Source organism: Hyperolius riggenbachi, chromosome 1 (genome assembly GCF_040937935.1).
Source record: "Hyperolius riggenbachi isolate aHypRig1 chromosome 1, aHypRig1.pri, whole genome shotgun sequence".
Classification (NCBI taxonomy): Eukaryota; Metazoa; Chordata; class Amphibia; order Anura; family Hyperoliidae; genus Hyperolius; species Hyperolius riggenbachi.
In genome coordinates this window covers 612,266,241-612,283,497 of record NC_090646.1, presented here as the reverse complement: position 1 = coordinate 612,283,497, position 17,257 = coordinate 612,266,241, and the positions used below count along the sequence as shown (strand labels likewise).

General features: G+C 44.7%; 1 protein-coding gene across 1 annotated transcript in view; it reads right to left on the bottom strand.

Moving 5' to 3' along the window:
• The window catches only part of SERINC5 (serine incorporator 5), a 112,453-nt gene that overhangs the window by 42,928 nt on the left and 52,268 nt on the right, over positions 1-17,257 (bottom strand). The window contains exon 2 of the mRNA XM_068271805.1: positions 9,915-10,082. Within this exon, the coding sequence (XP_068127906.1) occupies positions 9,915-10,082 (168 nt within the window). The remainder of the gene's footprint in view (positions 1-9,914; positions 10,083-17,257) is intronic.

Below are 17,257 nucleotides of genomic sequence, written 5' to 3'. Positions count from 1 at the left end.
GCCCCTTTCCACTGTTTCCACTGTGCCGGCATATGTCAAGCGAGATGCACTCCGGCACTTGCTGTAAAGTGAGAACGCATCCAAATCCCTCTAGCTGTGCCATGCAGGGCTATAGGGAATCGCATGCATTACCCGATTTTATGCTGCATGGGATCCATTTTTTCCCCGCATGCAAATTGAACAGCAGCGTATTTATTTCAATAGGCTTTGTTTTGCCTTATGAATTTGCATGTGGGGAAAAGGAGCAAATCAACCCTAGAGGAAACAAACAATGGGATCGCTGGGGAATCGGCATCGCTGGGGGTGCGTAGATCCGCCCAGTGGATCGCTTGCAGGTCGAGGTCGCTGGCTGCCATACACAGGCCCGATTATCGGCTGAGGCGGTCATGATCAGCTGCCTCAGCCGACTTAAGTCAGGCGTGTGAACGAGTATGTACGCTTAACCACTTCAAGACCGCGGTAATGTAAACCTACATTACCATGTTTGTGGCTGCTTATTCCTGACAGGGCATAGATTTCCATTACCGCACCATGCCGATTCGCCACTCCCGCTATATTATCAGAGCTCTGTGAGCCAGTCAGGAGCCATTTTCATTGGCTCCTGACCTCATGATCACTGTGAGCCAATCACATTGGCTTACATTGATGGGCAGGGTTAGGAGCCAATTAAAGCGGCTCCTGACCGGCTCACAGAGCTCTGCTGTCATGGTGACGGCAGAGTGAGGGGCATACGGCGATGGGTGAGCGGCGTGACTAGAGAAAGTGGCTGGTCCGTGTGGCAATTCGTCAGAAAACCTTATTTTTTAGTACCAGCAGTCTCTGGTCCTTAAAGTGAACCTGAACTGAGTGCAATTATTTAAAATAAACACATGATGTATCTTCAAATGAATATTGCATACTTTCTAGTCGTCATTTCCTCTCAGAAGCTCATCATTTTCTTCTTACAACAGTTCCTTCCAGTTCTGACAAGATTTTGTCAGACCTGAAATGTATCAGTTGCTGTCAGTTTTATATCAGTTACTGTCAGTTATAACTGAAAGGAAAACTTATGAACAAGGTAATGTTTCTTTATGGCTCAGGAGGGAGATATTACAGTTTAACTGTGTGCTGACCAGGAAGCTGTTATGGGGTAATGGCCATTTTCAAAATGGAGGATGGGGAATTCCATTAATCACAGTGGACAAACAGGACGCAGGAGAGGAGAAATAAATTGATGAATAGACTACATGGGAGGTAAGTATGACGCGTGTATGTTTATTTTGACTTTTCATTTTCAGTTCAGGTTGGCTTTAAAGGTGCCAGACACTGATGGTATGGAAAGGGTTAAGACATACACAGCACACTGCAAACTAAAATGAAAATACTACATTTGTTTTATAACATTACATAACATAATGCATCACTGTGTGTCACTGATACGTGTGATAGCATTTTTTTTAAAACAAAGGCGAAATTTCACTTTAAGGACTTAGCGATGCCTTTTTTCTGTACTTGCTATGCTACCCCGCCCTGTGTGCTCCCTTCTGATGTCTACAGCTTGATTGAGCAGAATGCTCACCTCTTTCTCCTAAACCAAGAGCAATGGCTGGTGAGTCACCTGCTTGTACAACAGGAATGCCCTAATATGCTGCACTCTCCACAACTAAGCCAATCAGCAGAGACTGCAGATCATCAATCATCATTCCCCTTTCTATGTCACCGCCCAGACCCTGGCATTCCCAGCAGGTTGTTACAGCTCATTAGGTGTTGGTTTTATGACATCCTTCTTTATACCAACAAGATCAGGTATGCAATTACCACTTCGCAATTACCAGCCTTGTGTTATTATTATTATGTATTTACGATCAAAAAGCTCGCCCGTTTAATAACAGGCGCTAGGCAATGCCGCCCACAGCCATGCGCGCACATGCAATGTGTCCCCATACATGACCCCTAAACGCGGCTAAGGCCACACACACTCTCCACGCCCGCCCACGGCCCCATGCTGTGCATGCGTTCCAGGCAGCTGGCCCGGACACATGGATGCAGGGACATCATTATATCCAATATAGTGCTGACATCTTTCCCAGCAATTTACATCCTGTGTACAGTCATGTCACTATTGCCACAAAAAATTACATTTTTTCAGCACTAAAGTAAACCTGAGATCACGGCTAAGAAAAAAATGACACATACCTGGGGCTTCCTCCAGCCCCTTTTAGGCTAAATGGTCCTTCGCTGTCCTCCTCCACTGCCTCGATCCTCCGGTAGAAGTCGGGGTGTACAGCGCATGTGCGGCCCAGTCACTTGCCCCGTCACCAGGAGCAGTTTCCTGCGCAGAACTCTCCTGGCCGCGGGAGAGTGATGGGGCAGCACACGCGGCTGGACTACGCCATCTGGCCCCGACTTCGGAGATACCGGGGCTTCTACCGGAGACTCCAGGTGGCAGAGGAGGACGGCGAGGGACCAATTAGCCTAAAGGGTGCTGGAGGAAGCGCCAGGTATGTATCATTTTATTCTTTATCCTGATCTCAAGTTTACTTTAATAGACAGATTATTTTTCATAAACACTTTTTAATTGTTTTCCATCTGGAATATTAAATATTACAAAAAATAAATCTATATTGCTTGTAGCTCCACCTGCTGCTGGTTTGGTTGGGAAGCTTTGCAAGTACAGCAGGGGCTTTCTGCTTGTATTTTACTGCTGTGTGGTAAGAGGTCAAAGCAGGGCCTATGTCTCAGTCACAAAGTCCAAGGACTTTTGTAATATTACAGGCCTACCCTACATATGGCAGAAGCAAATTAAAGGGAACCTTTAACTGAGAGGGATATGGATGTTTTCTTTTAAAAAAAATACCAGTTGCCTGGCAGTCCTGCTGATCTCTTTGGCTGCAGCAGTGGCGGAATCACACACCTGAAACAAGCATGCAGCTAATCCAGTCTGACTTCAGTATGAGCACCTGATCTCCATGCTTGTTCAGGGGCTGTGGCTAAAGGTATTAGAGACACAGGATCAGCAAGAGAGTCAGGCAACTGGTATTATTTGAGAAGGAAGAATCCAGATCCTTCTCAGTTTAGGTTCCCTTTAAAGGGAACCTAAACTGAGAAGGATATGGATTTTTCCTTTTAAAATAATACCAGTTGCCTGAATCGCGTGCTGATCCTGTGTCTCTAATACCTTTAGCCACAGCCCCTGAACAAGCATGCAGATCAGGTGCTCATACTGAAGTCAGACTGGATTAGCTGCATGCTTGTTTCAGGTGTGTGATTCAGCCACTGCTGCAGCCAAAGAGATCAGCAGGACTGCCAGGCAACTGGTATTGTTTACAGGAAACATCCATATCACTCTCAGTTAAGGTTCCCTTTAAGATGCTTTTTCAAGTTTCTTCCAGTTGAAATTCACACAAAAAGGGCAAACTATACAGAGAAATAAAGTATTCAAAGCTGGAAAACATTAACTACATTTACTTATCCTAAAGAAGAACTCTATCATGTGCAAATCTTTCGTTTTACACAGGGATGGCTTTACCATAAGGCCATGAGGGCATGTGCCTACGGGCACCTGATGGTGGAAAGGTGGCTCACTCCCCTCTCCAAGTGCCTCCCCGCCCCTCGCCTTACTTATGCAGAGCCCCATGCAAAGTGTAAATGAGAGGTTACTCATTCTGCTCTCAGCATTCCACTGACAAGATCTCCCTTCAGTCGGGGGCACCTCTAGCTACTTAATACAGAGGTTCCTCTAGTTATCTAATACTTGGGGGCACCACTAACTACTTAATATTGAGGGTACTTCTGGCTACCTAAAACTAAAGGGCACCTGTATCTACCTACAGCAAGGGAACTAAGAGAGGAGTGACAGCTGGGACAGCCAGTACACTTGCAATGCAGTTTGGTGGGGGTTTGTAGGTTCATGGAGGGCAAAGTCTAAGATGTCAGGACTATAGGCTCCTGTGAGGTAAATCCGGGCCTGCTTTTGCATTTATGAGATGCTAAAAATGTAATAATCTAGTGTAATAGTTCCCAAGCAGGTAGCATATCCTAAACAGTTATACAGTGGCTTGCAAAAGTATTCGGCCCCCTTGAAGTTTTCCACATTTTGTCACATTACTGCCACAAACATGAATCAGTTTTATTGGAATTTCACGTGAAAGACCAATACAAAGTGGTGTACACATGAGAAGTGGAACGAAAATCATACATGATTCCAAACATTTTTTACAAATCAATAACTGCAAAGTGGGGTGTGCGTAATTATTCAGCCCCCTTTGGTCGGAGTGCAGTCAGTTGCCCATAGACATTGCCTGAGGAGTGCTAATGACTAAATAGAGTGCACCTGTGTGTAATCTAATGTCAGAACAAATACAGCTGCTCTGTGACAGCCTCAGAGCTTGTCTAAGAGAATTTTGGGAGCAACAACACCATGAAGTCCAAAGAACAAACCAGACAGGTCAGGGATAAAGTTATTGAGAAATTTAAAGCAGGCTTAGGCTACAAAAAGATTTTTCAAAGCCTTGAACATCCCACGGAGCACTGTTCAAGCGATCATTCAGAAATGGAAGGAGTATGGTACAACTGTAAACCTACCAAGACAAGGCCGTCCACCTAAACTCACAGGCTGAACAAGGAGAGCGCTAATCAGAAATGCAGTCAAGAGGCCCATGGTGACTCTGGACGAGCTGCAGAGATCTACAGCTCAGGTGGGGAAATCTGTCCATAGGACAACTATTAGTCATGCACCGCACAAAGTTGGCTCTTATGGAAGAGTGACAAGAAGAAAGCCATTGTTAACATAAAAGCATAAGAAGTCCTGTTTGCAGTTTGCCACAAGCCATGTGGGGGACACAGCAAACATGTGGAAGAAGGTGCTCTGTTCGGATGAGACCAAAATGGAACTTTTTGGCCAAAATGCCAAACGCTATGTGTGGCAGAAAACTAACACTGCACATCACTCAAAACACACCATCCCGACTGTCAAATATGGTGGTGACAGTATCATGCTCTGGGGTTGCTTCTCTTCAGCAGGGACAGGGAAGCTGGTCAAAGTTGATGGGAAGATGGATGGAGCCAAATACAGGGCAATCTTGGAAGAAAACCTCTTGGAAAACCTCTTGGAGTCTGCAAAAGACTTGAGACTGGGGCAGAGGTTCACCTTCCAGCAGGACAATACCCTAAACATAAAGCCAGGGCAACAATGAAATGGTTTAAAACAAAACATATCCATGTGTTAGAATGGCCCAGTAAAAGTCCAGATCTGAATCCAATCGAGAATCTGTGGCAAGATCTGAAAACTGCTGTTCACAAACGCTGTCCATCTAATCTGACTGAGCTGGAGCTGTTTTGCAAAGAAGACTGTGCAAGGATTTCAGTCTCTAGATGTGCAAAGCTGGTAGAGACATACAGGGCCGAGCCTGGGCGGGTGCTGCGGGTGCAAGGCACCCAGGCACCTGCCTCTGAGAGGCGCCGCCCGGCCCCGCTCTCCCCCTGTGGCCGAAGCTTCAAGCTCGCTCCCTCCCTCTAGCCGCCGGCGCCGCCGCGTCAGACCTCGATCAGGCGGGCGGGCGCTAGGACCTAGAACGCCGCACTGATATGCGGAAGTGACATCACTTCCGCATATAGAGCGGGTGCGTCCGGCGCCCTTTTCCTGGTCGGGTCGCCCGCTGATTGAGGTCTGACTGAAGCTGCTGAAAGGTGAGGGGGGAGCGGAGGATGGAGCGTTGGCGGCGGGGAGCGCTCCTGTCACTCACTAGCTATCCTGGGCACAGATGCCACCTGGCTACCTATCCTGGGCGCACATACCCCCTGGCTACCTATCCTGGGCACAGATACCACCTGGCTACCTATCCTGGGCGCACATACCCCCTGGCTACCTATCCTGGGCGCACATACCCCCTGGCTACCTATCCTGGGCGCACATACCCCCTGGCTACCTATCCTGGGCGCACATACCCCCTGGCTACCTATCCTGGGCGCACATACCCCCTGGCTACCTATCCTGGGCGCACATACCCCCTGGCTACCTATCCTGGGCGCACATACCCCCTGGCTACCTATCCTGGGCGCACATACCCCCTGGCTACCTATCCTGGGCGCACATACCCCCTGGCTACCTATCCTGGGCGCACATACCCCCTGGCTACCTATCCTGGGCGCACATACCCCCTGGCTACCTATCCTGGGCGCACATACCCCCTGGTTACCTATCCTGGGCGCACATACCCCCTGGCTACCTATCCTGGGCGCACATACCCCCTGGCTACCTATCCTGGGCGCACATACCCCCTGGCTACCTATCCTGGGCGCACATACCCCCTGGCTACCTATCCTGGGCGCACATACCCCCTGGCTACCTATCCTGGGCGCACATACCCCCTGGCTACCTATCCTGGGCGCACATACCCCCTGGCTACCTATCCTGGGCGCAGATACCACCTGGCTACCTATCCTGGGCGCACATACCCCCTGGCTACCTATCCTGGGCGCAAATACCCCCTGGCTACCTATCCTGGGCGCACATACCCCCTGGCTACCTATCCTGGGCGCACATACCCCCTGGCTACCTATCCTGGGCGCACATACCCCCTGGCTACCTATCCTGGGCGCACATACCACATGGCTACCTATCCTGGGCGCAGATACCCCCTGGCTACCTATCCTGGGAGCACATACCCCCTGGCTACCTATCCTGGGCGCAAATACCCCCTGGCTACCTATCCTGGGCGCACATACCCCCTGGCTACCTATCCTGGGCGCACATACCCCCTGGCTACCTATCCTGGGCGCACATACCCCCTGGCTACCTATCCTGGGGACATATATCCCTGGCTATATATTCTGGGGACACTGTCTGTTTGTCATTATGTGCATTTGCTGGTGAAAAGCTGTCTTATTATGTGCATTTGCTGGTGAAAAGCTGTCTTATTATGTGCATTTGCTGGTGAAAAACGGTCTCTTGTTATGTGCATTTGCTGGTGAAAAGCGGTCTCTTGTTATGTGCATTTGCTGGTGAAAAGCGGTCTCTTGTTATGTGCATTTGCTGGTGAAAAGCGGTCTCTTGTTATGTGCATTTGCTGGTGAAAAGCGGTCTCTTGTTATGTGCATTTGCTGGTGAAAAGCGGTCTCTTGTTATGTGCATGTGCTGGTGAAAAGCGGTCTCTTGTTATGTGCATTTACATGGGGAAAAGCTGTCTCTTATGTGCATTTAGTGGGGAAATTTTGTCAGTAAAAATAATCTTTTGTCAGTAAATTTTTAGGTATTTGTCAGTAAAAAAATAACGTGAAAGGTTGGCAACACTGGCAGGCTGCGCGGCGCAACGGGAAAGATACAGGCAGCCCACCTCACGCTTGGGCTTGGCGGGGGGAGGAGCCTACGACAGCGAGAGTAGGGTGGCCGCAGGCAGCCATAAATACGTAGTGTGTGACTGCGTCGCACTCGCAGAGCCTCTCAGCCTGAGTCAGTCCAGAGACTAGCAGACTCGCAGGAAGCCAAAGCCAGCCAGGAGCAAGCCCATAGAAGAGGGGTAGGAATGGGGTATCACATGCATGCGGAAAGAGGTGGAAGGTGTGGGTGTGATTAGGCAGGACACTGGTGTGGTTATGTGGTTGGGCGCGGTAAATTTAACCACTCCCATAGGCGCCAGAGAAAATCTTGCACCCAGGTGCCAGGCACCCCAGGCTCGCCCCTGGAGACATACCCTGAGGGCTGGAACCCACAGGAGCGCTTTTGGCAGCATTTTGGCAGCGCTGCGATACGCTAGCGCTTTGCCAAAACGCTGGGCTAATGTTAATGGATGGGGCAACTTCCACAGGAGCGTTTGCGTTTCCCAGAAACGCAAACGCAGGACCTGCAGCATTTTGGGAGCGTTAGCCCTTCAACGTAAAGTATTGAAACGCTAGCGGAAACGCTCAGCAAAACCTAAACTGAGCGGTTTTGCTAGCGTTTTGCGGTTCAGCACACTGTAACAAAATGAAAAATAATTCACAGGCCCAATCAGGATAAAAACGCGAAACGCAAAACGCTACGCAACCGCTGAGCAAAAAAATACAATGTTGCAAAACGCGACCGAAAACGCACATGAATGCGCTTGAAAACCGCTCAGACAAAACGCTAGCGGTTGCGTTTCGCGTTTGCTGATTTCAGTGGGTTCCAGGCCTAAAAGACTGGCAGCTGTAATTGCAGCAAAAGGTGGTTCTACAAAGAATTGACTCGGGGGGCTGAATAATTACGCACACCCCACTTTGCAGTTATTTATTCCCAGTATGAAAGTCTCAATAGGCTTTCATTGCCCAGAGGTGGGTGTGGTAAAAATACTGCACCACATTGCCCCAGTGTAAAAGGTCCCTAAAGGGAACCTAGGATGGGAACAAAACAAAATGTATACATACCTAGGGCTTCCTCCAGACCCGTTTAGGCCAAATACTCCCTCGTCATCTCCCTGGGCCGCACTGATCCCCTGCTGGATGGCCCGCTACATTTCTGAAATCGCGCTTAGCTGTGCATGCCCCTGTCCCGCGAGCAATCTGCCTGAAGGGGGCTGGAGGAAGCCCCAGTTATGCATACATTTTTTTTCATCCCCATCTCATATAGCCTTTAAAGAGACACTGAAGCGAAAAAAAAATTATGATATTATGATTTTTTTTCACTTCAGTGTCTCTTTAAGGGCTTTTATTTATTTTTTTTAAATTCTTTATTTTAGTGTTATATTAATATTTTATTACAATTAGCATTTCAAGTTTCAGGAAAGCATACATTTGAACAAAGGTGATCTTCCAAAAATGTGAGACATTAGGAGACGCAGCTCCATTGCAGTAAATAAGAAATAGATACACCAAAGATAAGAAAAGGCTTAATGCTAAAATCCTGATTTGATCAGCTACTGTGGATTTTATTATGCATAAGAAATATAGCAATTAAGGAACAATACTATTTAGACCTATAACTCAACATCAGTTGGGCACACATTTTGTGTGTCCTGGTTAGGAATGGCATGTCGTCTCCTCTCCCCCCCCCCCCTATTTCATTCATGTATTTTGAAAAAGATCCTCCGTAGTCAACTCCAAGGTATGCCCAGTGTCTTGCGATGCCACATCTTTTCATATCAGGTCAAGCCCTCCAGTACTTTATTAAAATCCCCTGACTCTCTAAACACGCTCCAGTACGACCATGTTTTGCGAAAGACTTCTGTTCTGTTCAGAACAGAGTGAGTTAGATTTTCCATTGCATAGATATGATCTAATTCTGTAATTAATTCGCTCGAGCTAGGCGGAGTAACGTCTCCCCATCTTCGTACTAAAAGGCATTTAGCTGCATTTAATATATGTCGAACTACCGATTTTTTATATGCCTTCATTGACCAAGAGTTATGATGTAGGAGGTAGAATTCGGGGGAGAATGGTACCTCTCGTTCTGTAACGTGCTTCAGAAGCCTTTCTATTTTTCCCCAGAATTCTGCTATAAGTGGGCATGTCCACATAAGATGCATAAGCGAGCCAACTTCCCTGCCACATCTCCAACATCTATCATCTAGTTCTGGAAAAAGGTTGTGTAGTTTAAGGGGTGTGTAATACCATTGAGACAGGATTTTGTAGTTGATCTCTTGTATTTTGGCCGATAAAGAGGTCTTATGGGCATATATTCTTTAAGGGCTTTTAAACAAATAAGTAAGTGAAAATCCACCACTAGGAGATGGACTAGTCCAAAACCTGATCGATCTGTCCGATTTTTACTACCTACTTTAAGTGACCGGTACATAGGGAAAAATAATTAATAGCGCACTTTACTCTGTGAAAAATGCACATTTACAGTCTATGTATGTGTTACACTCATTTGTGATAGTTGTCCTTTCGGTGTACCACTGCGAGCCCTTCATGTGAAAGAGTGTCGCAGCTGCAGTACATGTACAGACTATGGCTACATATACACACACAACGCTACTCACGTGTTCCTCCATTAGCTTGGCCACCGTTGGAGACATCATGACAGCACAGACCACAGTGACCAGGAAGAAGAACATGGCGTACATGATGCGGGTGCTTGTGGACTGCTTGATGCCAGGGCAGCAGGTGCAGCACAGCGCACAGGCCGCAGAGCCGCAGCAACAGGCCAACTGCAAGAAAAACACACAAAACAGTGAAGCCGCAGCTAGAAAGTGAACAACATTTACTGCACAACTAAAGTTTATCATTTCATAGTTTTACCCATACCGCCCAACTTTATGAAATAAGAAAGAGAAAATAAGATGAAATGGTGCCCTAGGCAAGATAGCAGTTTTTGCCTGCTGATAATGATCGCCTGGCTTATTTAGACAGATTTGGTTAGCCTGCCTAGGTTAGCCTTGTGGATGATCTGGCTTTGTTTAATTGATGGGAACGTTTAGAGAGTCAGTTAAACACATCTAAAGAGACACTGAAGCACAAAATAAATAAATTATGATATAATGAATTGGTTGTGTAGTACGGATAATTACTAGAACATTAATAGCTGAGAAAATATTCTCATATTTTTATTTTCAGTTATATGCTTTTTTTTTTTATAACATTGCATCATTCTCTAATATTTGCAGTTTACACACTACTCCGCATTCTAAATGATTTTACAGAGCAGGCCAGTGAACTATTGACCTGTCACCACCCGTGGGTGTATGGGAACAGTTACCTCAGGTCTCACAATCCCTGAACACTTGCCGGTGCCTTGCCTCAGCTGGATTGCTCGTACAGCTCATATACCATGTGTATGAAGGAAGAGACGGCACACCACTGGCTATGCAAACTTGCTGTGTATTAGTCGAACAAAACACTACATGTTACGGATAAAACATCCTTCATCAGGTGTAGAACAGCAATGAAGCGTATAAGAACACATATACATACACATTCGAGTATGGACAACCACACCCTAATCAACTCCGCCCACTACCCGAAATGGAGTTCCATATGACCGTTTGTTTTGCACTAGTGGGAAACTGCACTATTTGAACTATAAACTATGGACTAATGGGTTAATGGTTAAGGGGGCGGAGTTGATTAGGGTGTGGTTGTCCATACTCGAATGTGTATTTATATGTGTTCTTATACGCTTCATTGCTGTTCTACACCTGATGAAGGATGTTTTATCCGTAACATGTAGTGTTTTGTTCGACTAATACACAGCAAGTTTGCATAGCCAGTGGTGTGCCGTCTCTTCCTTCATACACAAACTATTGACCTGTCCTCTGCAGAAAAAAAAAACAAAAGACAATACAGTGCCAGGCAGTTGAGATAACAGAGCTCTCTGGGACTTTGAAATTCGTGGAGCTCAATGGCTCTTTTGCATAGATGACAACTGGAGTTTCTTAATTCTTCGTGTACTGGAAACAATATTAGACGTATGTCTCTGCTTCTAATGTTTTATTTCTTAGCTGTACTACACATACAAATCATTATATCATAATTTTTTTTTCGCTTCAGTGTATCATTAAACAGTAGAAAAAAATGCATATATTTACATAAATCTGTACATGAAGCCGGATAGAGGGACTAATGAGGAAGAAAGAAGAACAGGGTTCTCAAAGTGGGACAGTCGGGAGCAATGTTTTTTTTTTCCTTCAATGTGACAGTGGTGCTTTTTCGGGCAGGATGAGAGGTGATCGTCTTTTTTATGTGTCATTGTTTTCCTGACATACTTTGTTGAATATGTATGAGGGGGAATTAACAACAACAACAAATAACATTTGTAAAATGCTTTTCTCCCGTAGGACTCAAAGCGCATAAGCATGGCTCAGACCATCGTGGTACAGAGGGAGAATTATATAAATCCGGAAATGACAGGCTAAACAGGTGGCTTTTCGGTCTGGATGTGAATAGCTCCAGGGGTGGTGCTGTCTTTACTGGGTGTGGCAGGGAGTTTCAAAGAGTAGGGGCAGCATGACAGAAGGCTCTGTCTACAAATTTTTTGAGGTGCACTCTGGGAATGACCAAGTTTATAGAACTTGCTGATCTGAGGTGCTAAACTCTCTAAATACATACCAGGTGCATTTTACTTCTGTTCTGTGCAAGAGTTCAGGTCCACTTTAAGTTACAAGTGTACTTTAAAGCAAACCTGAAGTGAAAATCAAACGTATGACATAATTGTCTGTATAGTACAGATAATGAATAGAACACCAGAGTCTCATATTTCTATTTTAAGCTGTATAATTTTTTTTAATATTCTGTCATATTTGCAGTTTACAAACCACACTCTGTCTTTTAAGCTATAAAACAGCGCAGAGCTAATGACCCTTTGAACTTTCATGCAGTAAAACCTTATCTAAAGCTGTCACTCACTGTTTCTTGGCTGTTCAAGTGCTTCCGAAAACAGGACTGTTTTCAACCAAGTTGGGTTGAATAGCTCAGAGAAGCTCTTTTGCATAGATAACAACTGAAGTTCCTTAACGCTTTCTGTACTGGAAACAATATGAGACTCTTTTCTTTGCAACTAATGTTTTATTTCTTAGCTGTACTACACATACATTCATTATCTCATAAGTTTATTTTTGCTACAGGTTTGCTTTAAGCAAGACAATCCATGAGAAAAGATTTGTGACAACTCCACTGCCTCCAGGTATTCTGGGAAACGTAGTTTGGCATGGTTTCTCCTACTTTGGGTGTCACACAGTGAACGCTGACTGACCCAGCAGCTGATTCCAGAGAGGAAAGGAAATGAGCTGCACTGCAGCGGTAAGCACATTTAGCTCTATGAAGCACGTATTTTCTCCACCAGTTTGCATCTATACATTGTTTATATTCATGAATCCCACCACTGCGAACAGATTTTTCTTTGTTCAATTTTCGGTTTCGTAGAGCTTTAACAACATGAGCATTTGCCCTAGTTTGGCAAACATCAGCTAATGAAAGCAGATTTTATACTATATTCAGCCGGTATTTCCCTGACGATCCTCAAACTGGAGAATTCTATTTATTGAACTTTAATGTTTAACTTTTCAACATACTTCAGGTTTATAAAGCTGTCATTATTGCATCTTTTACAAGGGCGGGACCACAAGTGTCTGCAGGTCTCAGTCCAGAATAGACAGAGCATGTTTTCCTTCACTGTATAAACAGCAGAGTCTATTCTGATTCCATTCCAGAGAGGACAGGAACAGATCACGCCTGGCCAAACAGCATAGCCGGGGACTCCTAGGGAGACTCCTGTAATCACACAGCACAGATAAATCAAAGTCTCAGAATCACAGACAGCCAAGCTGCCCAAAGCAAGCAAATATGTGCAGATTTATGTGGTGTACAGAAAGCTTCCCAGTTGTCCCGCCTTCTGCCTCCCTCTCACTGCACAAAGGCAAATAAGAGTATGCTGAGCAAAGTTAAAAAAGAGAAATTGAAATTCTATTTTGGTGACCCAAAATGTTTTCCTAACTCTCTATTTGGGAACTTTCTTTTTCCTCTCGCCACCTCCCAGCTTACTTAATCCTTTTTCTGCAACCTGATATGATTTATGACAGACTTGGCATATAACAGGCAATGCAAGTTGTTTGGACAATATATAACACCCAGGAGGAAAATTCAGCCATGCATTGCTCTGACGCTGATTTTTCTAAAGGAGCAATGGCAGCAATTGGTCTCAGAAAGAAGGAGGCAGTCCCATATAGAGGTTTGAGGAGATTTATAATATATTTTTGACACGTTCCATGTGATTCCTGAATCTAGCTTCTATCGTTTGAAAATATCAAGCAGCATATGCCTACTTAAAGTGAAAGTAGGTAGAAAATTAACTGATGATATAAACAATTGTATATATTTTCCTACTCCTCAAAAATAATCTTTTTATCTGATATCCCAGTTTTATTTTATATTTAAAAACTTAAAAAGTAGATTTAATGTGTTAGTAGTGTATTTGGTTAATGTCAATGTCACAGTCTTTAATGTGTCCAAGAGCTAAAATATATAAATTGACCTTTTTTTTATCTATCATCTGCACTCAGAAGCTGTTCTCTGCCAAGCGAAAGTTTTATGGCTGTAATTCCTGATCAGTGAGGGTTACGCTATAGTCTATATACTAGGAACTGACTGGAGAGAAACTGTCAGTTGCATACTTTAATGTTTAAAATCTTTCAGGCAGAAAAAAAAAAAAAACAGCCTAGTTCATATGTTTAGCACTGTACATACATGTCTATCTCATCATATCACATGTCACCTTAGGTACACTTGAACTGTAATATTAGATGGCGGAAGCAGGTCTTCATCATGCAGTACAAGCTAGCAGCAAGAGCGGTGCTATGGATCATAAGTGAGATCTCTGATCCAATATTGAGTAGTACAAGTTGGTTCTAAGGCCTGGTGTACACCAAAAACCGCTAGCAGATCCGCAAAATGCTAGCAGATTTTGAAACGCTTTTTCTTATTTTTCTGCAGCGTTTCAGCTAGCATTTTGCGGTTTTGTGTAGCGGTTTTGGTATAGTAGATTTCATGTATTGTTACAGTAAAGCTGTTACTGAACAGCTACTGTAACAAAGAACGCCTGGCAAACCGCTCTGAAGTGCCGTTTTTCAGAGCGGTTTGCGGTTTTCCTATACTTAACATTGAGGCAGAAACGCCTTCGCAATCCAAAATCTGCAGCAGCCCGGGAGTATGCGTTTCTGCAAAACGCCTCCCGCTCTGGTGTGCACCAGCCCATTGAAATACATTACCCTAGCAGATCCGCACCCGCAAGCGGATCGCAAACTGCAGCCGAACCGCTCTGGTGTGCACTAGGCCTAATAGTGTATGGCTAGTGCTAGCTTCAGAGTAACACAGGGCACGTCAGGAACACAGATCAGAGGCAAATAAACAAATGTCCCAATACACAAGCCCCTATGAGAACTATTTTCATCTTGGTACATTCTGGCAAGCCAAATCATCTACCAGTCTATAGTATTACGGCGAGATCTCTGAACTTAAAAGAGAATCCGTGACCAAGAATTGAACTTCATCCCAATCAGTAGCTGATACCCCCTTTCTCCCCCCTTTCCCATGAGAAATCTATTCCTTTTCTCAAACGGATCATCAGTGGGCTCTGTATGGCTGATATTGTAGTGAAACCGCTCCAACGGAAACTGTGAGAACCTTTTTGCATTGTGGGAAATAGCTGTTTCCAACTGCCAAAAAAAGCAAGCAGCAGCTACTTCCAGTGACATCACCTGCCAGCAGTAAAAATGTCACCATGTGATAAATGTCACAATGTAAATCAGGGAGAGGAAAGCATTTACAATGGGCAAACACAGACTAAATTGTTTATACATAATTATTGTAAAAATCAAGCTTTTTGTTATTACATTATTTTCACTGGAGTTCCCCTTTAAGTTTCCAGTTAAGCCCACTTCTGCAGTCATGCTCATCTGGTCACCCACCCTGACAGACGTCTTGTCCATTTTGTATTAATACTTAAAAAAATCATCCCAGAAGCCAAGGTAACTGTACAACTAAACATGGATCAATACCAATATAAAGCCTCTGTGAGTCCTCAGCAGTCTATTCTACACTGTGCATGCGTGAGCATCAGACTAGCCTGTGTGCAGTATGGATCTGCTCGTCTTCAGAAGAACTGGGGTCCCGAGTACTTCCGAAGGCTGCCCAAGGAGGGAGAAAGGGGTCATCAACCAAGCAGGTAGAAGAACTTCACCAGAGCCCGGCGGTGGGACGAGGGGTCGGAGAGGGTTGGGAAGGCTCTATGTAGTCCAGAGTCTTTCCTCTTTATAGGTAAGTATCAAACTCATTTTTGCAGCAGTATTGCTTTAAAGGGAACCAAGTGCCACTTTTTCCTCTGCAGTTTGTCATGGTTTCTAATAGTTATAGGAGCTGCCAAGTTCCCCCCTCCATTCTAGCTGCCCATTATTTATCCAGGGGAAGGTGAGAAGATAGCATCTGTGACTTCTCTAAACTTTTTGAAGCACTGTGTCTATCTTACCCCCCACCCTGCTGATGAAAGCTTTTGTTTGTTCTCTACTAATGTGTGCAATAAAATATTAGCTTTCCTTATCTGCCTGAAATTTCTGAAAGTCAGGCAGGCCTTGGAAGTAGAAGAATAAAGGCCTCTGCTAAACTTTTAAATGTAAAAAAAGGTAAAATTTGCCTTTTTTTAATAATGAGACATGTTGTTGGCATGAAAACAAAAAATGGACACCGAGAGCCCAATATAGTATAGTAAGTACTGGTATTAGGATGAAGAATGAGAAGGCAAGTATTTTGGCACCTCTGTTCAATTGCATAATGTTGTTGGCATGCATGTTTAATGTGATATTGAAATGTCCTATGTGCTAAAAATGGTGCTTGGTTTACTTTAAGTGGAGCAAGCCAGATCTAACATGCCTAAGCTTGAGACAGCCTACCGCTGTCTATCCAGACCTTCAATTATAAACTCAACTATGTTTCTGGAAATGCTGCATCTAGTGGAACATTTTCCTTGGACACCAAGAAGACCCCCATTTAGGACTTATACCCAGCTGCATGCCAAGAATAAAACAAGAACCAGCAATGAGGCAAGATCACACACACTGTGTTTATCCTGTGCAGTGCTACCACTCTATGCTTCTTTCATGCTTTACAGCAGGGGTCTCAAACTCAATTTACCCGGGGGCCGCAGGAGGCAAAGTCAGGATGAGGCTGGGCCGCATAAGGGAGTTCACGTGTCCCCGCCGCAAAACGAGGGCTGCAGAGCCCCCAAATTGCCCCGGGGGCAATCCGCCGGCATTTCCTGGAAGGGGCAGAGCTTTCAGCTTCAGCTCTGCCCCTCCTGACGTCAATCGCGGCGGATCGCCGCCTCTGCCCGCCCACTCTAAACATAAAAAAAAAAATTGGGAAAATAGGAAAAAATGCCAGGAATCTTCATACAGCCATATTACGGCTGTATAGCGATACCTGGCCAAAGCGCTGCGGCTGCGTATGGACCCCCTGGAAACTCTGTCAGGAAATGTATTGCTCTTTCTTTTGATACATGTAAAATTACACTACCGTTAGGCTTGCTACTAAAAGTGACATTTACCGCATTTAAAAGTATACTATTTTCCTTCGAAACTTTAAAATCGATTTTCTCAAAAACTATAAGGTCTTTTTGAAAAATTGTTTTTTCCTCTTATTCCTAATGATCTCCTTAACATATCCTGCAAATTTAGGGTTTCTAGCATTTAAGGTGGATTTGCTATTAACCATTAAAGTCGGCGGGTTTTTAAATGTGTATTTTTTTCCTTTGCAACTTTAAAATCGATTTTCTCAAAAACTATAAGGCCGATTTGAAAAATTTTTTTTTCCTCTTGTAGCCACTGGGGGCCCCTACAAG